Below are 20,551 nucleotides of genomic sequence, written 5' to 3'. Positions count from 1 at the left end.
CTGTACCAAAGTGCAAGGGCCTGGGTTCTCTGTCAAATTCTTAGGTGTTATGTGGGCAGGTAAGACAAAAGTCATGCCAGAAGCAATTATTGACAAAACACGGATTTTTCCCCGTCCCCACATCTTTTCCCCAGTTACAGTCTTTTTTGGGCCTCCTGGGCGACCCTTCATCTCCTACTTGGTCAAATCCTTAGGCCATTATATAGACTGGTTAAGAAGGGGGTCCCAGCTCATGCAAAGTTAAATACCCCACCTGGAAATCAAGCCTTAGGACCATCAATTACTCCCCTGGAAGAGAAAGGCCCAGCTCATATGCTCTCCTGACAGCTGGGCCCTACCAGGTCCTCCAAATTCAAGGGACTGGGCTACACAGTCTCATGCCCTAGTGAGGCACCAAAAGCAACCTCCTCTTGCAGCTGCCACAAGACTTACCCATGGGAACACACACGGTCTGTTCACCAAGGCACTGGCAAACCAGGCCTTGGTGGTTGGGGATCTTAGCCCCACAGAGTATTGGTATAGAATAGATTAGTAATATCCCCAACCTTTGTCTTTAAAACCCCTCCCATATCACTACTGACAACCTGGGGCCCACGATAAAGCAGGGCTCCCTATGCATGACCCCTTTTCTGATTGGTTAACCTCACTCACCCCTCCTGGCTGCTCACATTTTGAGATATTGTTGCTTTCCTCCTTGGGCCTGTTACTGTTTCTCCTTTGCTTGTATTGTTGTGGTGGTGTCTGGTTACAATATACATCTTTAACCGGCAAGAATCTGGGAGCTATGATGAGAGGGCGGGATGTAGGGACCTGCCCACAGGCAGATAAGCTAGCAGGTAATCAAGGTCTCCCGGCTCCATGGGAATGCTGCTGCATGAGAGCAGATCTCCAGGGCCTGCCAGATGATTTCTCCCACAGAATGCTCTTTGTTTTGCTGGACCTATATAACTTTGCTTCTCTGCCTGTGTGCCCAATGCTACTCCTCTGGCTGGCCGCCGCTGGAGACTCTCCCGAGTCTGTACGTCTCAATAAACCTGTCTTGCACCCAGCCACCTGGTGTGTTCTCTAGGCTTGTGGCTTCTCATGCACAAATCTTAGAACTCAGACTCTGTTGGAACAGAGAGGCAGAAGGTGAAAGTTTCTGCCTGAGCCTCTTTATTAAAAATTAACCAGCTTAAAATAATCAATATCCCAAAAGACATTTTAGGTTGGCAATCTCTGCTTCCCCTCAGAATCAATGATAGAAAACACAAATCGTTTCCCCTAGTGAGGTACACTTTGGATAACATCGGGTTTATCTGAGAAACGCGATATGAAGGACAGCATGCAGAACCTATCTTTTGATCTGAGAAAAACAAAACGTTCAATATTGAAGTATTCCTAAAACTTCTAATGTTCCAGAACGCCCAGTCAGAAGCTTTGCATGCCGGGATTTGCAGTCCAGGAAAGAGAGCTTCTAGTCAAGATGGAGGAGTTGCTAATGACGTGTTGAGAGCGGCCCCAGGGGAGTCTGAGTCGCCAGGGGATTGGGCGGCGCGCGGATTCGGCCCGGTGAATTTAAGACCAGGTGTTAAAACCTCTTCTTCCGAGGAAGCTGGGTGCCTTGTAGTCTCGCGAGATCCTGACGAGGCCCAATGGAACGCAGGGCCGGCTTATCACTAGAGGCGTTTGGTGGGGGCGGAGTCATGCCGGGGGGTGGGCCGGGAGTCGTTAGCTGCTCTGCTTAGGGGCGTTTGGGCTGAGCTTCGACTGTGAGGAGCAAAGCCGTGGCCATGAAGGAAGAGAAGGAGCATAGGCCTAAGGAGAAGCGAGTAACTCTCTTGACCCCCACGGGAGCCACAGGCAGCAGCGGTGGGGCTTCGGGGGACAGCACCAAAGTGGAAGATAAGCAGGATCGGAACAAGGAGAAGAGAGAGGCGCTGAGCAAGGTGCCTGGCCCGCCGTTGGCCCGTGAGAGGGCGGGATGCGTTCGCCGCCCATGGAGGATGGTTAGGGATGGGGTTGCCCCCTTCCTCTTCCAGTCGACACTTCTGTTTCTTCACCTTTGTGAAAATACCATCACCCTGTCTTAATTTCTCGACCGAAATGGATGGAGCCCCTCCCGGCCAAGCCCCGGGGTGGGAGTGAGGGAAAGGGGATTCCCAGATGAGAAGGGTTTAGGTCAGAACTGTGAGATAATGAGAGGGGTGGGGAGCAATAATACAGAAAATGAAGACTTGAAACAGTTGAGGGGAATTATTAAATAGTGAAGGGGCTATCAGGGGTGGGAGTAGTTTGTGATAGGAGTATTAATGGAGGCAAGTTGAGGGCGTATGGTGGAATTAATTGTCTGGGGGGCAAATCGGGTGCATCTTATTTTGGGAACAATGAGGGAATTTGGGATATTCCTTAGAGTTTTGAATTCTATATGATGAATGAGGAAGGGTTTTGTTTTAGGATGTTGGATGTGGTAGGGAAATATTAATAAATCAAGAGTTCGTGGCACTTACAGACCAGGGTTGGCCTACTAATTTCTTACCACGACATCTATTGGAAAAGGGGTGCTATAAAATGATGCAGAAACCTAGTAAACTGCGGGGCTTCAGGTTAACAGAACCTGAGACTTGCCTTGCTCCAGACAGTTCTCATTTCTAAGAGTTTTTAAAAACTGTGTTACTATATGTTTGATCAATTCTGAACATTAGAAGACTTTTCTCCTGGGTTTTTATAAATGATCTTGTCTTTTAAAGCACAGCTTTCTTCAGGGATAGTGATTCATTCAGGTATGACTGAAAATTGATTTGTACTAATTTTATTTTACTTATTCATTTCTGAAGGTGGTAATTCGGAGATTACCTCCCACTTTGACCAAGGAACAGCTTCAGGAACATCTTCAGCCTATGCCGGAGCATGATTATTTTGAGTTTTTTTCTAATGATACTAGGTAAAATAAATAAATAAATAAAGGGGGGGATAAATGAGAAAGGTTTCTTCCATTCTTCTTTATCCTGTTTTCCATTTGATTTTTGAGCCTGTTTCTTTAATATGTGCATTCTTACAATTCAGCTAGACACCTGCAAGCATATTTACATAATTGCTTTCCTCTCTGCAGTCTGTATCCTCATATGTATGCCAGAGCATACATCAACTTTAAAAACCAAGAGGACATTATTTTGTTCAGGGATCGCTTTGATGGTTATGTATTCCTTGACAATAAAGGTGAGTCCTAGTAACTGAAAGAGTTTCTTTGTCATTTGTGTTTAAGACAATATCTGTATCACGGTGTTTTCTCAGTGCCTTGATAGCTTTTCCAAAATCCTGAGTGATAAAATGTGCAGCATTTAAAGACTTACAAATTGACAAACCTATTATAATCTTATACATAGATATGTGACTTTTCACAGTCCTCTGGTATTTTTATTAACTTGTTATTTCTGTGGTTTGATCAACTGAATGAAACTGCCAGTTTTCTCCTATGACAAATGTTTTGCCCTGAATTAGAAAATCTGTTGTTTTGACTAATTTACCAGTTTCAGCAGTAATACTCATAAGTACTCTTTGAACTTGTATGGCAAGCTTTAAACATTTACTTGTCTTGCTTCAAGGACCAACATTTATTTATTTAATTCAAACCATTTAAGCCAATAGTTCTATGCTTGAATACTGTTTAACATTCTAAATTGTATGTAATTAAAACATCAAGCTTGATGATCTCCGACTTTGTATCCAGGAGTCTAGAGGGAAGAAAAACTTCTGCCTTAACTCTTTTTTTTTTAATTTTCTACTGCTTGCAACATTTAGCCAGAGAATGTCCTAACTGCCATTTGCTACTTTTCTTTGGCTTTGCAATCATAATGAATGATGTGTCTTTTTGTTGAGTTTTGTTTTTTCAATATTACTTCAAAGTTAGTGAAAATGAAAACTTCGTCAGGGAATATGCCTGTAAAAGTAGGATTGCCACTGTCCAACTTTAATTAATCCCCACAAACTAGCTACTTCTCCACGCCAGCAACTTTATCCCAGTAGATATCAATGGTTTCCCAGTGACTTAGTCTGAAAATCTCAGAGTTGTGTTTAACTCTTTCCTCCTTTTTATCCCTTACATTTAAACAATTGATGAATCTTTTAAACTTGTTTTTGAATGTCTTATTCATCTAGTATTACTAATAGTTTCATACTTTGTCATTGTCACCTAATGCTTAGACAACCACTGTCTCTAAACTTATAGGATTTTCCATTTTTTCCATTTCTGTATAATTCAGTCTGTTAACTGCCATGAAATTAATCTTTTTGGAAATAGTGATTTAAGATTTTAATTGTGAAAAAGTCCAAACTTCTTAGCCTGGTAATCTCTCAGGGTGCTCCATAGTCAGGTCTCACTTCTGTTTTCTTCAGCCTATCTTCCACAATTTCCCTCTACTTTGGTCCAGTTTATCTATTCCTTTTCAAACATATCATTTATTATCATGTTTCCTCCATGACTGCTTTGTGATGCCTTCTGGTCAATTCTACTTACTTTAATCTGGTTTATGTCTACATGTCAATGGTCTTTACACCTTGTGTGCCATTCTCCTATGGGAGGGACCTTGTATATTTTTTTTCCAGTAGTCACTTTTTTTTAAATTGAGCTATAACTTACATACCTTAAAATTCAGTGGTTTTTAGTATATTCACAAAGCCTTATAACCATCACCAGTATGTAAATCCAGAATGTTTTCATAACCCCAAAAAGAATCCTATATCTTAGCAGCTATCTCTCATTCTTCCCTCTCCCCCAACCCCCACTCCAGGCAACCACTAATCTAATGGATTTCCCTATTCTGGACATTTTATGTAAACAGAATCTTACAATATGTAGCCTTTTGTGAATGGCTTCTTTTACTTAGCCATGTTTTCAAGGTTCATCCATGTTATAGCATTACCTAATTCCTTTATTTTTATTTGCATTTTTAAAAATTGTGATAAAATACACAGAAATAAAATTTACCATCTTAACCATTTTTAAGTGTACAGTTCAGTTGTATTGAGGACATTCACATTGTTGTGCAACCAATCTTCCTTCTTTGAAGACCAAAACTATACCAATTAACTTCCCATTCCCTTTCCCTCAGCCCCTGGCAACTATCATTCTATCTCTCTGTTGACCTAGAAGTGGACCATTTTAGGTACCTCTCATATAAGTGGAATTATAAAATATTTTACTTTTTGGGACTGGTTTATTTCAACTTAGCATAATGTCCTCAAGGTTTCCATGTTGTAGCATGAGTCATAATTTCATTCCCTTTTAAGTCTGAGTAATATTCCATTGTATATAATACATTTTGTTTATCCATTCACCTGTCAAGGGACATTTGGGTTCCTTCTACCTACTCTTAGCTATTGTTAATAATGCTCTATGAATGTGGGTGTACAAATGTTGAAGTCTTTGCTTTCACTTCTGTTGAATATATACCCAAAAATGGAATTGCTAGGTCATATAGTAATTCTATTTTAAATTTTTTGAGGAACCATCATGCTGTTTTCCATAGAAGCTGCACCGTTTTACATTCCCACCAGTAATACACAAGTGTTCTCATTTCTCCAGATTCTCACCAACACATTATTTTCTGGTTTTTTTCCCTTTAATATTAACCATTCTAATGGGTGTGAGGTGATAGCTCTTTGTAGATTTGTATTTCTCTACTGATTAGTAAAGTAATATTTTAATGTTTTCATATGCTTGAGCATATGAGCATCTTTTCATATGCTTTTCGGCCATTTGTATATCATCTTTGGGGAAATGTTGATTCAAGTGCTTTGAACATTTTTTAATAGGGTTATTTGTGGGGTTTTTCTTGTTGTTGAGTCGTAGGAATTCTTTATATGTTCTGTCTTTTGACCCCTTATCAGATGTATAATTTGTAAATATTTTCTCCTATTCCATAGTTTGCCTTTTCACTATATAGATTGTGTCCTTAAATGCACAGTTTTTAATTTTGATGTCCAATTTATCTATTTTTACTTTTGTTGCCTGTGCTTTTGGTGTCGTGGTGTATTTTTTAAATAACAGCTTCATTGCAATATAATTCACAGACCATAAAATTCACCCTTTATAAGTGTACAGTTCAGTGTTATTGTTTTTGTGGGGTTTTTTTTAAAGATTTTTATTGGGGAATTGGGGGTGTGGGAACAGTGCTGGGGAATTGGGGGAAGGGGAACAGACAAGTTGCTGTCGTTTTGTTCTTCAGTCTAGTTGTGGAGGACGTTGCTTCACTGGCCCAAGTTGGCACCATCATTGCGCTCTTCCCAGGTGAGGCACATCAGTCGCCGGCTTCTGGACGGCCACTCACTGCGGCTGCTGGCCGCTCACGCTGGCTGCTGGCTACATACAGTAGCCCATGGCAACCCACTGCCACAGGGGCTGCAGCCTATGCCGTCGCCGGCGACTCCCAGCAGCCCAGCTCCAGGTTGAGCTCTTGTTCAGCTTCGTAGCTGTAGAGGGCAGTGTCACTGGCCCTCATATGTGGGATCCGAACCGGAGCCCTCTGGCATCCCAAGCCAGTTCTTAACCATCGCACCACTCGGCCGGCCCTACAGTTCAGTGTTTTTTAGTGTATTCAGTTATGCAGCTGTCACCACGATCTAATTTTAGAACATGTTCATCACTCTAATGAAAAACCCCATACCCATTAGTTGCCAGTCTTCATTTTCCCCACCACTACTCCCGAGTTCTAAACAACCACTTAATCTATCTCTATAGGTTTGCTTTGTCTAGAGATTTCTGATGTATTTTTAAATGAAAATTAGCCAGTAGATTTTCCCCCCACATATCAAAATACCACACTTTAGAAGTGGAATTTAAATGAATGTTTTACTTCCCTGCCACATCTTTTCATGATAAGTATCAATTTGGGGCTCCTTTGATAGCACATTGATATTAGTTGTGCCAGTGTGATTGATGCCTGTTGGGAGACCTTTCTCAGATGACTGCCATCAAAGGAGGCCTAGAAAGTGGTGACTTTAACTCTTGTATCCAGTTGACATTTTCTTTGTTATAGCAAATGTGATATATTTTTTCTAAACAGGTCAGGAATATCCTGCTATAGTAGAATTTGCACCTTTTCAGAAAGCTGCAAAAAAGAAGACTAAGAAAAGAGATACCAAAGTTGGGACTATCGATGATGGTACAGTATAGCTCTAGTTATGTAATGCTACTGCCTTGGGTTTTAAAAAATATTACATTTGTGGGAATTAATTGAACTCCAATCTTTTAAATAAGAGAACATATGGGGTGAAGTTAATAAGAAATATAATTCATTGATGAAAACTTTGCTTAATTGTTAGAATGGAGGTGGCTTCCCTATAGTTTCTACTCTTTTTGGCTAGTGGAATTTCATTCCTCCACCATAAGCAATACATTGTTGACTATTGAGTAGTAAATGACCTTAAGTTTGTTGATTAAAAGACAATGGGGAAAAATGAGATGTTTCAAAGTACAACTCCTTGAGGCCTCTTACCATTTTTATGAATATTTGACTTGGTTTCCATTTTTATAAGAAGGAAGATTTCTCATTGAAAGCTGTGATGTACATTTTTATGTACTCAAGTAACTTAATACAAAGTAACTGAAGTGGCAGTCCTATTTTCTAGGCTTTAAATATGCAGTTAACTGCATACATAGTAGTTACATTGAAGCAAAATACAGGACTTAAAAAACTGGAATAGTTGCCACTTAAGGCAACCTGGATCCAGATTTTGATATCTCTGTAACTTATGCTGAATAAGGGCTTAGCTGCAATATTCTATTGGGTTGTCGGAAAAGTCATGACTCATGTTTGCAAAAGATGGCACTCGTTCATTTTTGGAAGTACTAGAGTCATTCACATCTATTTATTGCTATGGCACTTGACAGCTGACAGTTCTAGCTTCATTCTAAAAAAAAATTGAGCGATTTGGTTGAGTTTTGGAGATTTTACAACAAGTTGAAGATAGAAGACCAAACTGCATTTTTGCCATATTTTACTGTTTTACTTTCATGAAGGGAAGAACGCATGTCAAGCTTGTTAAAAGTTGCATAAAGTTTATGGTGAAAATGCTCTACAAGAACGTCAGTGCCAAAAAATGGTTCACGGAAGCCCGTGCTGGTGATTTTGATCTCAATGACACTCCTCATTCAGGGAGGCCCACCAAGGTTGATGACAACAAAATAAAGGCATTGATCAAGTCAAACCCACGTTCCACGACATGAGAGATTGCAGAAATATTGAATACCCATCATTCAAGCATTCACGGCCACCTGAAGAAGCTGGGATACGTAAGCAAGCTCGATATTTGGGTTCCGCATGAACTCAAAGAAGTTCATTTGACAGCACAATATGCTCATTAAATGTGAGGAAAACAATCCGTTTTTGAAGCGACTGATAACTGGTGATGATAAGTGGATTGTTTACAACAATGTGGTGTGCAAACCGCCTTGGTCCCGACGTGATGAGTTGCCTCAAACGACATCCAAAGCAGACATTCATCAGAGTAAGGTTATGCTTTCAGTGTGGTGGGATTTTAAAGGTGCTGTGTTTTTCAAGCTCCTACCAAGGAACCAAACAATCTATTTGAATGTGTACTGTCGGCAATTGGACAGTTTGAACGAATCCATCATCCAGAACTGTCCAGAGCTTGTTAATTGTAAGAGTCGTGTTCCATCGCAACAACGCGAGACCACACAGACGTTTGATCACTCATCAAAAATCACTGGAGCTTGAATGGGATGTGTTGCCACACCCACCATACTTGCCTGACCTTGCACCATCAGACTTCCACTATTTCACTGTCTTGAAAACTCCTTGCGTGGTATAACGTTCAATTCATATGAGGCTGTAAATCAGCACCTTGTTCAGTTTTTCGCCAATAAAGACAGGGCCTTCTATGAATGAGGAATTATGAAGCTCACTGAAAGATGGCAAAAGGTTATTGAACAAAACGGGCAATATATCATTGATTGATCTTTGTTCTCTATATAAATAAGTGACCTTTGAAAAACAGAGACAAAATACGTAATGACTTATCTTGACAACCCAATATATCAGATTGATATTTTAGAATTATCTTGTTTGATTTCCATTATTTACTGTTATAATGGGTATTTTATAAAGAACACAGAAAATACTCAACACACAGCTGCTTTTGATTATATCATAGATTCAGACCTGGAAGACTAGATCAAGTGACATGCTCCACATTGCATAGAAGTTCCAAATACAAGCAATATAATGACTCAGATGTGTTACCCTGTCTGATACTGGGGCATCCAAGAAAACACTCCAGAAATTAGTACCACCTCCAGTGCCATTCTAGGGCATCCCCCTAACTGATCTTTTTGGAACTACTGATTTTCATACATTGAGTCTACTTAAAGTTAGGTTCACCCATACAGTAATTGGTTATATATATTATACATATATATACACACACACACACACACATATATATATATATATATATATATATATGTATAATACATGATATATATAATTATATACATGTAACTGTAACAGTTGTCCCCCTAAGCATGACTCTGGATTAGCAGAAGAAGTGACTTTCAAAAGCAAACTGTGTCATCCCTGGAGGTTCTCTTCCTGTGTGGTATCTCATTTTCCTTGATACAATGTTGTACCAGCTCCCTTCCTAGTTCTCTAATAGCAGTTCTGAGAGTAAGTAACCAATAAAGCCCTAAATAGTCTATCTTGTGGCTATAGGTTTATTTTTATTCTTCCATAAAGTAAAAGATTATCTTCTTTGATAAATATCCTAGATAATAATTTCCTATTTTGTTTAAAGTCTGCTATACTTTCTGTTTACTTAAACAATTATTTAGATCCAGAATATAGAAAATTTTTGGAAAGTTATGCTGCAGATAATGAGAAAATGACATCTACTCCAGAAACACTGCTAGAGGAAATAGAAGCTAAAAATAGAGAATTAATAGGTAAGTAGGCAAAAGGAATTAAGGGTAACAGCTTTCTTATCAGCAGACCTGTCTGACTCCCACTTCTGTCACTTGCTAGCTATGTAATCATGGGGAAAGCACTAACTTCTCTGACACTCTGTTTCTTCTGTAAAATACAGATGATAATACCTGCATCACAAGATTATGAGCATGCATTGATTAGATAGGGGAAATTCTCTGTGACCTATTGAGTATCACACAAATGTAACATAATTACAAACGGTTTGAAGACTCATGTGGCACCTTAAGTGGTTGGTAAGCGTTAGAAGATAAATTGGTATTATCTAGTAATAAAAAGCTAGTTTTCCTTAAGAAAATGATTTGAAATGTCAAAAAATGAATTTAGTCACTGCAAAACTGAAAACTTCTTGAGAAATTCTGGCTTGGATGTTGGTTCTACTAGTAAGCTGTCACTACTGTATCAGCTCTAAACAAGCATAGCCTGTGACTTAGGATGCCCACTCCTAGAAATTTATCCAAAGGAAGTATATTTTCAACAGCTAGCTATAAGGCTAGATAGCATTGTTTAGACTATTGAAAAATGAATTAAATATCCTTATAAAACTTGATTTTTATTAATGGATGCATAGTAGAAGCCCATCTCTGATAATTTCCTGAGAATAAACTCCCAGAAGTGAAATTATGGGGTCAAAAGGATTAGATATTTTTAACCCCTTCCCCCAGTTTCTTCCCAGATGGACAAATTGATACTCCCATCTGTAAAACAAGAGACTGTCCTTTGCACTTAATTCTCACCAACACTATGAAGTACACTTTTTAAAAGTTTTATATTTTGTATTTCTTCAATTTTAAAAAGGTATTTTATATTTGCAGAATTGGAATACTGTAAAACTTCTTTCCAATAATGTAGTTGTGAACTTTCTGTTCAAGGGGTATATAGTTTTTCCCACCTTGGGCGGTTGGCAGGTGATGTCAGAAAATGAAATCCTTTCTAGGGGTTGATAAGTATTATTAATAATCTGTTTATATTTATGTAGCTAAAAAGACAACCCCACTGTTGAGCTTCCTGAAAAATAAGCAGGTAAACCTTTTGTTTTCTTCCCTCAATACTTTCCTTTCATTGGTTCACATTCTGTGAACATTTTAAGAGCATTGGGATCCTATAAGAGAAATAGCTGCTTTTTCTTACCATTATTCTTTAAAGTTTTGGCTCATTGGAGCTCTCCTCTGTGGTTGTTGGACCAAAGAATCACTCTGCAAATCCAGAGAGTCCCTAACTTGTTCCAGAGACACTCTCTTGATTTTCTGAAAGCTTCTGGAAATATAGCAAGGCAGCAGTGGGAGACTCTGATACCAGCAGGCCTTGGTCTTTATTCTCTCTCATATTATGAATGGGATGGAGAAGAGGTTAAGGAGGTAGAATGCCACTTTGTAGAATGTAGGAAGGAAAGAAGATCCAGTTTAGTGGGTGCCCACCATGCCTTTGGGATTGACTAAGTTTGTGGTGGTGATTATTTTGTTTGAAGGCTTATGTTGATGTTTCTTTCTAGAGAATGAGAGAAGAAAAAAGAGAAGAAAGAAGGAGGCGAGAAATAGAAAGAAAAAGACAAAGAGAAGAGGAGAGGAGAAAATGGAAAGAAGAGGAGAAACGAAAAAGGAAAGATATAGAAAAGCTAAAGAAGATAGACAGAGTTCCAGAAAGGGACAAATTAAAGGATGAACCAAAGATTAAGGTAGGAAAATAAACTGACTGCATGTTGCTGAAAATTGCATGTATCTACTTCTTTAAATATGCATGCATCTTGTGCAGTGTAAATACAATTTTTCAGGTTTGTTTTTGTCTGTATTTTTTTTGGTAGGGGGGAGGAATGAACCAACAGAAATCTTTCCTATAATACTAATAGTATTATTTTTTAAGATAATTTAAAAGGACAGTTTACCTATTTCTTCAGTACAGATCTGTTATTTTTATCACTGAAAGTGTTCAAATTTTGGATAATTATTTCTCATTTCTTCATAAATAAGGGCTTAGGGCTGGCTGGCATGAATTACAGTTTTTATTCAGCTTTTCCTGCATATTTGATACATGAAATTGCCTCATCTGTTTGTTTTCCACTGTCTTCAGGTACACAGGTTTCTGTTACAAGCTGTGAATCAGAAAAATGTAAGGACCAAGTACATGATACAGAGCACCTAGTATCATGTCACACAGGTCTTAGTTAATAAGTCCTTTTGGTGGTGGTGGTAGTGTTTCCCGTAGAAAACCCCTTCAGACTGACTTGAGTCTTCTTAAAAGCTAGCCATTTTAAATTCCTACTTTAAAAGAAATCCCAGATGACTTCCTGATGCTCTGCTGTGTACCCAGAAGCTTCAACAATATACAGTTAGAGGACAACCATGCCTAAATAGCTCATTCTCTTCTTTTTTGTCTGCCTCTCATAACTGTCTGCCTTGTGGAAGTACTAGAGATAATATCCTGCATTATGTGTTTTCCCCTCTCACATGATTCCCACGTTATCTTCTTGCATCTACCTGGGAATCTGTGAGCAGCAGATTCTGAATAATGTATTGCACATAGGAAGAGGAAAACCCATATAAAGATCCCAGCCTTGCCGCTTCCCTTCTGAGGGCATGGCTTGAGCAACCCTTGCTCCAGAGAACTTCCTGGGGAACTTCAGAGAAATTCAGAGAAAAATCTCACAAAGATGGTAGCAGGGTCTCCTTTTACCTCCTCAAAATTCAGCAGTTTGTGGTTCCCCAGGGCTGTCCAGGGCTCATTACTGGTGACACAGGGCTTGGCCAGAGGGTGGGGGAAGCTCCCATCTTAATTCCTTCTAACAATCTGTCTTCCATACCACAAGTGACTTGACTTGTGGCAGAAGGTAGAGCCAGCTATGCTAGAGATATCCACTAATGTTCTTATTAGAGTAATGAACATCTTGGCTTCTAACAAAGATGTTCACTAGAGAAATAAGAACACTTCCAATGAAACTTGTACATGGTGTTCTCTCTTTACACTGGCTCCTTCCTAGTGTCCAGTTTGTAATCGCCATTTGCAGTGGCTGTCTGTGTGCTGAAATCTTCATGCTTAAATCTTTTGGTGGTTGGCTTTTAGCTTGGTGACTCATATGATGCCTTCACCCTGAGACGAACTTTTGTATGATGGCTTCACTACGAGATTTGAAATTCTTCTGTTTTGCCAAAGAATTTCTCTGAATATCCAACACTTGGGGGTTGAGAGAGATTTGTAGCAGTGGTGTGAAAAAGAAACTGTTTTGTTAGAAATTTGAACTTGATAAAGCACTTTTATTTTAGAGTTGCATTCTGTCATATATATGACATTGAGCAGAGTTCCTACTCAGCAGAGATGGAACTGCACACTGTTCTGATGTATGAAGTATTTGGATTTTTAAATCAAATGCCAAATAATTCTTGCTATTCATTTGTCTCTAATGATAATATGATTTTACCATCATAAGTATGTTACTCTCAGGTTCAAGGCAATATTATTCTCGCAATAGATCACTCCTTTGGTGACCAAGTACTACATAAAAACACTCCAACAGTAATGATCTACTTAGCATTTTAAATTTGTGGCATTTTAAATTTGTGGCAAGTTATATTGACATGCTCGTTTGCTACAGAAGGCATACTTAGAAGTGTACATTGGTTCACTTAAAGGTTGATACATTTAAAGCCAAAGGAGTCTTGATCCTATTGCCACAAAGTGATTGAACCACTTCATTTGAGTGGATTACACTTTCACATTAATAGTAACCTTTTAGTAAATTACTGCACTGGTGCACTAGTTGTTCACCTGAAAGTTTGAATACCTGCAGAGATAGGGGACTTCTACAGTCAAAATTAAAAATATTTCATATATTGTTTTCTTTGATAGACTCAGAAGACAGTGTCCCACCCTTTAATATAAAAATAAACTTGTTCTCTTTAAAGCTGCTCAAGAAGCCAGAAAAAGGAGATGAAAAAGAATTGGACAAAAGAGAAAAAGCCAAGAAATTGGATAAAGAGAATCTAAATGATGAAAGAGCCAGTGGGCAAAGTTGTACATTGCCCAAACGTTCTGATGGTGAACTTAAAGAGGAAAAGCCGAAGAGGTTGGTAGGGGAAGGCTCTGTTACGTTTGTTTTCAACGTGTTTCTTCTAGATGCTAGTTTTACTGCTATGTCCTGGACTTATACCTGAATTAAGATAAGCTGTTTTACCAGGGCCAGGGGAATGAGGAGGAGCGGCTTCAGATATTCTATTGGGTCGTCGGGAAGGTCATGACACATTTTTGCATTGGAAAACATAGAAATATACGTCATGACTTTCCCGATGACCTAATAGTGTCTTAATCTGTGTGGATGACTTTTGTTTTTTTGTTATTGTTTTTCAAAATGCTAGTATTTTTTTACTTTGCTCCCAAAGTGTAGCCTCATTGCCAGTGGCCGAGTCAGAATCAGAGTGTTCCTGCATTTGTGATTAGAAGATCTTTGAGAGTACATTCTGAGATTGTTTTTCATGCAGACCTGAAGATGAGAGTGGCAGAGACTACAGGGAGAGGGAACGGGATTATGAACGAGATCAAGAGCGCATACTTCGGGAAAGAGAGAGACTGAAGCGGCAAGAAGAAGAGCGCCGGAGGCAGAAGGAGCGCTATGAGAAAGAGAAGGCTTTTAAAAGAAAGGAAGAAGAAATGAAAAAAGAGAAAGAAGCACTTCGGGATAAAGGAAAGAAGACTGAAAGTACAGAATCAGCGGGCAGCTCAGAAAAAACTGAAAAGAAAGAGGAAGTGGTTAAAAGAGATCGCATAAGAAACAAGGTGCGGCATTTCTTTACACTTGTTTGTTTTCATGAGAATTTTCTTTTCCTGCAAAGTGTAAAGGAAAGGACTCATTGTTTATTATAGAATTTTTAAAGGAAAATTTATTACAGAAAATTTTATTATAGGAACTTTAACTATCTGCAACTTTTTTTCAGTCTTGGTTGGGTCCTTTTATTAAATTATAGAAATGTCAAACACACACAAGAGTAGAGAACAGAATAATACAATGCACCCATCATTCAGCTTCAACAATTATCAACTCATGGCCAACCGTCTTTCTGTTCTACCCCATCCCTACCCCTACTGTATTATTTTCAGGCAAACCCTGGATGTATTTTTCTTCTACCTACTCTGTTCAGATTTTCCCATTTATCATTTATATCTTTTTTATTGGCTCTAAACAAGGTCCACAAATTGTATTTGCTTGAACTATTTCCTTAAATCTCTTCTAATATAAACAATTTTCACTCCTTTTCTTGTCCTACGTTTATTTGTTGCAGAAACCAATTTGTTCTACAGAGCTTCTAACAGTCCATATTGGCTAATTACATCCCTGTGGTATCATGTAATATGTTCCTCTAGCTTCTATATTTCCTTGAAAACTGATAGTTATATCTAGGGAAGGGGTCAGCAAATTTTTTTCTATAAAGGGCCAGATGGTTAACATTTTCGGCTTTATGGGCCATATGGTCTCAGTCACAACCACTAAGCCCTGTAGAAAAGCAGGCATACACAATATGTAAAAAAATGAGAGTATGGCTGTGTGTCAGTCAAATTGTATTCACAGGCAGTTGATCTTCTGGCCTGCCTGCTGCCAGCATTTTGGGAGTGTACTATCCTCTTTGAGTAAATTCACCACTTGCTTGGCTTAAAAAAATGTATTCACAAAAATAGGCAGCACCTTACCTAGAGGTCTGAATATATTTTTAGGCTCAATTTTTGGCAAGAGCACTTCATAGATGGTGGTGTGCACTTCCTGTATATCATATCAGGAAGCATATAATGTTTGGGTGTCTTCTGAGTGTGATGTTATGATCGATCAATAGCAGTTATATTGTGGTTGTGTAATAGGATGTCCTAGTTCTTAGGATATACAAGATGAAATACTTAGGGATGAAGGGTCATGATGTGTGCAACTTACTGTCAGTGTTTCTGCAAAAATAATAATGTGTACATAAATGTACATTCACACAAATACTAGAGACAGAAAAAGCACATGTGGCAAAATGTTAAAAAAGGTGCTAAGTATTCATTGTTTAAGTTTTGCAACATTTCTATAGATTGAAATTTTTTTTTAAAGATTTTATTGGGGAATTGGGGGAGGGGAACAGCACTGGGGAATCGGGGGAAGGGGAACAGACAAGTTGCTGTCCTTTTGTTCGTCAGTCTAGTTGTGGAGGACGTCGCTTCACTGGCCCATGTTGGTATTGTCATTGTGCTCTTCCCGGGTGAGGCAGATCAGTCGCCGGCCTCTGGACGGCCGCTCACGGTGGCTTTTGGCAGCTCACACCAGCTGCCGGACGCTCACACTGGCTGCCGGCCCACGGTAGCTTATGGCAGCCCACTTTAGCAGGGGCTACAGCCTACACCGTCGCCGGGGACTCATGGCAGCCCAGCTCCAGGTTGAGCTGCTGCTCACCATCTTAGCTGTAGAGGGCAGTGTCACTGGCCCTCATGTGGGATCCGAACCGGGGCCCTGCTGCTCAGAGCTGGTGTCCCAAGGCAGCTCTTAACGAACGCGCCACTGGCCGGCCCTACAGATTGAAATTTTTTTAAGATAAAACGTTGAAAAACAATTGATCAATAGTTTCAGGTACTATAAGCCTGATCCATCTATTAAAAAAATTTTATCAGCCTTTCTCCTAACGATTTTGCTTAGATTAATTATTTCATGGGGAGGTGGAAAATGGTGATATACGAATTCTGCCTTTCCTGTTGTATTTATTATCTGATGTTCTTCTGTAAAGAGGCATTTCCCTCATCAGCTGTTTGGTTAGCCTTAAATTCAGTTTACACAGGAAAGACAAGATAAACACTTTATTTACCAGTATTCAGAGTAATGAGTTGGTGTCCCAGCAACTTCTAGGGGTTATCATTGAGTTTTTTTTTGTTTAATCTTTAAGAACTCGTGGATTTAGAAATGCTTGGTGTATTCCAACTTATATTATCAGTTATTGTCTTTGTTGATGTTTAAATTGTCCTATCTTTGCACAGCGGGAGCCCTATCACCCACTTCTTTAAATACTATGCAGGAGTCTCATCTGTTTTAACATTTCATTTGGTGAAAACAGTGAAATATTTTGCTGGAATTATTCAATTGAGAATAATGCTTTGAGGCTAACTTTCATACACCAGGGAGATGGGGTAAGGAAGTCTTATATAATTTTTTGTGAATTCTGAAAAAGGCCTATACATTTAAGTTTTCAAGGATCATATTGTCATTAAACCAAACACATTACCTGAACTGTGAGCTACATGATGAGTTTATTGAAGATTATTTAGGAGTCTGAGATCTAAAGTGCCACCTAGATAGAGAGTCTCAAGCTGGGGTTCCATTGCCATAACTGAATTAAGAAACAGTCATGTTTGTGGCAAGTTACATGGGGTCTGCGCGCATAAGTCCAGGGAGGTCTTGATTTAAGACTGCACTCTTTGTTATTGTTGTTACTCCTAAGATTTTTTTATATGGTGGTGCATTTTAAAGTCAATTTACTGATGGGGAGGACAGAGAGGCAATGGCTGTGATTTCTAACTAAAAAGAAAATCAAGCTGATTCAGTTAGTCTTGAGGTGATTAAGAAAATTAGGCAGTAGGTTTTATCAAAAATTTACCTTAGACATATAAAATAATACTTATGAAATGGTTGCTGCTCTTTGGAGATAGGGGAAAGGAAGCAGGCAGTTAGAAGCAAATTAACCATCAACACTGTCAAGTACTGTGCCCTCATATTTTTGGTCTTGTATGAGTTGTTTTTGGTATATATCAATACATAACTTATAACTCTGAAAATTCCCTGTAAACACTTAATAGCAATGTTGTAACACTAACATTTCACTTTATTTTAGGATCGCCCAGCAATGCAGCTTTACCAACCAGGAGCTCGAAGCCGAAATCGACTCTGTCCCCCTGATGACAGCACCAAGTCTGGAGATGCAGCAATAGAACAAAAGCAGGAAAGTGGTATTAGCCATAGAAAAGAAGGAGGAGAGGAGTGATAAGTCCAAATGGCCGGAGGTGTCCTCCTGACTATCTAGGCAGCCAAAGAGCATCTATTAAGCAATCCAGAAGTGCCTCAGGGCAAAGGAGTAGAGAGAGAAAGGGGTCCCTGTGCTGGTAGGGTACACTGCGGAGGAGTATGTTTTGCGCCAAAGCAGGAACCTGATTGCAGGTTCAGATTGGAAGTACAATTTCATTTTTTATGCAGTTCCTACACATTAACTTTAAAGCGTCAGACAAAGATGAGGGAGAGGACTTGCATTGCAATTGGCAGGTAGAAAATGTCAGTGAAGACTTAATTAGGTATGACAAGTGAAGAAACCAGAAAGCTGGCTCTAAAATTAAATGGTTTTGTTAGTCCTGGATTGAATTTTCTTAATTTGATTGGAGCAGAGTCACTCTGAAGTTTTGTTCAGATCTAGTTAGATTCACTGTTGGTGATAACTGTTGGCTTTGTGTAGCGTAAAAGCAACACGCATGGATTTGTAATACAAGTACAGTAAAGGGTGTATCAAATGCTCACTGATGCAAGATTTAAATAGTCATGTCATGTCTATATCCTGTGTCCTAAAATTTTAGAATTAGTTTTAGATTTTTGTTTGCTTATGTGAGCTCGGCATAATGAATATTTTTAGACATCTCCTTTTGCCTTTAGCAATTTTTATATTAATAGGAAAATTTAACTTTGGTTCTTGACAATCCAGTGTTTGTTTTATCTTAGGTCTCATGATATGAATGCATGCCCTGTCCAGGAAGGAAACTGCACCAATATTTTTCCTGTTTAAACAGCAACTTTCAGTTTTAGCTTGTTTTGCATTGGTGTCAATAAATATCAACATCACTCAAGTATGAAGCTAAGTGTGTTTATTAACTTTACTAAATAGCTATTAGTTTTGAGAAATTAAATTTGATACTGAATTAACCTCTTGGGGATTTTGAAAGGGGACAAATGATATTTGTTTCTGCTTTCACTAGCATTCTGCCTGTATTTTTCCCACCAACAAGATCAAATCATGGTTTCTTACTCTTGTTCCATAAGAACCAAAATGTTGCACAACATCCTTGAGCTGCTGCTTAATTCTCATCCTGCCAGCTCCTCCTAACGTGGTGTCAGTTTGCCTTTATGTAATAAGTCACTGTTTTATGTTTTCCTTAGCTTGAAGAAGCCAATATTCCAAGAGGCAGGTAAAGAGAAAGAGCCCTCGAAGATGATAGAGAATGGTCCTCAATTGGTGGACAGATTACTAAAAGAAGGGAAGGGAAAATTTTGAGGAAAATAGCTGGCAGTGTCCCATGCCACAGAGAGGTTAAGGAAGTTAAGAAGTGTGAAGTGTCCATTGTCTTTGGCAGTATTGAGGTCATTAGTGAAATGCAGCCCCATTTGGCGGCAGAGGTTAGAAGAGCTGGTCTTAGGAGAAGTGACGCTCTGGAACCATCATTCATGAGTTGGCATCACTTGCCTCCTTACCCAGCCTGGGGCCTGTTGCCAGCCCTCATAAGACTTGTTTTCACATCAGCATCTCCCTCTTTTATTCTACTTGCTTTGCCAGTCCAACTCGGTAAACTACTTTCTCACCCCCCTTAAATTTCTTCTACTCATTTATGTATTCATTTGGCAAACATTTACTAATCACTGACTGTGTCCAGCCCTGGAGGTCAAGGACTCAAACAAGTCCTTGTTCTTTTTATTTTATTTTATTTTATTTTATTTTATTAGATTTTATTGGGGAAGGGGAACAGCCAGGCTGTTGTCCTTCAATCTTAGTTGTTAAGGGCCCAGCTAGCTCAGCTCCAAGGCCAGTCGCCATCTGGCTGCCTGTCGGCAGCTCGCAGCTGCTCAGCTCAAGGTGCCGTGTTCAATCTTAGTTGTGGGTGGGCATAGCCCACCATCCCATGCGGGAGTTGAACCAGCAACCTTGTTAGGAGCATGTGCTCTCACCAGCTGAGCCATCCTGCCACCTATTGGCAGCTCAGCGGCAGCTCAGCTTGGGCACAGCTCACTGGCCCATGTGGGAATCGAACTGGCAACTCTGTTGCTCAGAGCTCGCATTCTTTTTTTTTATTTATTTATTTTTAAGCTGAGCCATCCTGCTACCTATTGGCAGCTTAGCGGCTGCTCAGCTCAGGCCGGGCATCGAACCGCTGTTGCTCAGAGCTCAAACTCTTGAGCGAGCTCTTAACCAACTCAGAGCTCACATTCTTAATCAACTGAGCCACTCGGCTGGCCCATTCAAGTCCTTGTTCTTGAGGAACCATGGCCCAGTGGTTGTACTGTGGCAGTGGGCCCTAGACAAAGGCCCTCCCAGACCATGTGGTCACCAAGGAATTTACGCAGGCTTCGGACAAAGACATTCCTGGACTGTGTGGTCATCAAGACTTCCCCGTGTAGTGTTTCCAAGTTCCTACCTCACCCGTGGACCAGTCAGGAACTGGCACAGTGGCCACATGTCCTAATAAATCTTAACTGCCAACCTGGGAACCTCAGGTGTATATAACCCCAAATCCCACCTGAGTGGGTGCTCAGCCTCTGGATGTGAATCCGCTGAGCCAGTGCCGGCACTAATAAAGGTTGCTTCCCACGCCTTGGT

At 39.6% G+C, this 20,551-nt stretch overlaps 1 protein-coding gene across 2 annotated transcripts; it reads left to right on the top strand.

Moving 5' to 3' along the window:
* Window positions 1-1,439: 1,439 nt before the first annotated feature.
* On the top strand, window positions 1,440-18,809 carry UPF3B (UPF3B regulator of nonsense mediated mRNA decay). 2 transcript variants are annotated; one of them, XM_019667849.1, is made up of 11 exons: window positions 1,440-1,928; window positions 2,817-2,923; window positions 3,092-3,198; window positions 7,044-7,142; window positions 9,830-9,940; window positions 10,960-11,003; window positions 11,473-11,655; window positions 12,048-12,086; window positions 13,877-14,037; window positions 14,450-14,744; window positions 17,813-18,809. In XM_019667849.1, exons 1-11 carry the CDS (start codon window positions 1,773-1,775, stop codon window positions 17,960-17,962), a joined length of 1,452 nt encoding a protein of 483 aa, XP_019523394.1. In that variant the 5' UTR covers window positions 1,440-1,772; the 3' UTR covers window positions 17,963-18,809. The 2 variants fall into 2 exon arrangements, with proteins under 2 accessions (XP_019523394.1, XP_019523395.1); XM_019667850.1 differs by lacking the exon at window positions 12,048-12,086 and having other exon boundaries at window positions 1,444-1,928.
* Window positions 18,810-20,551: the final 1,742 nt, after the last annotated feature.

This window comes from Hipposideros armiger, unplaced genomic scaffold (assembly GCF_001890085.2).
Source record: "Hipposideros armiger isolate ML-2016 unplaced genomic scaffold, ASM189008v1 scaffold_508, whole genome shotgun sequence".
Lineage (NCBI taxonomy): Eukaryota > Metazoa > Chordata > Mammalia > Chiroptera > Hipposideridae > Hipposideros > Hipposideros armiger.
Note: the sequence above shows the minus strand (reverse complement) of the source record. Positions and strands in the feature narration are given on the sequence as shown.

Excerpts from the sequence above, each read along its gene's own strand:
- UPF3B (XM_019667849.1), top strand. The coding sequence starts at position 1,773 with ATGAAGGAAGAGAAGGAGCATAGGCCTAAGGAGAAGCGAGTAACTCTC. Across the intron at positions 11,656-12,047 it reads AGGATGAACCAAAGATTAAG|GTACACAGGTTTCTGTTACA; the intron begins GTAGGAAAATAA and ends CACTGTCTTCAG. Across the intron at positions 14,038-14,449 it reads AAAGAGGAAAAGCCGAAGAG|ACCTGAAGATGAGAGTGGCA; the intron begins GTTGGTAGGGGA and ends TTTTTCATGCAG.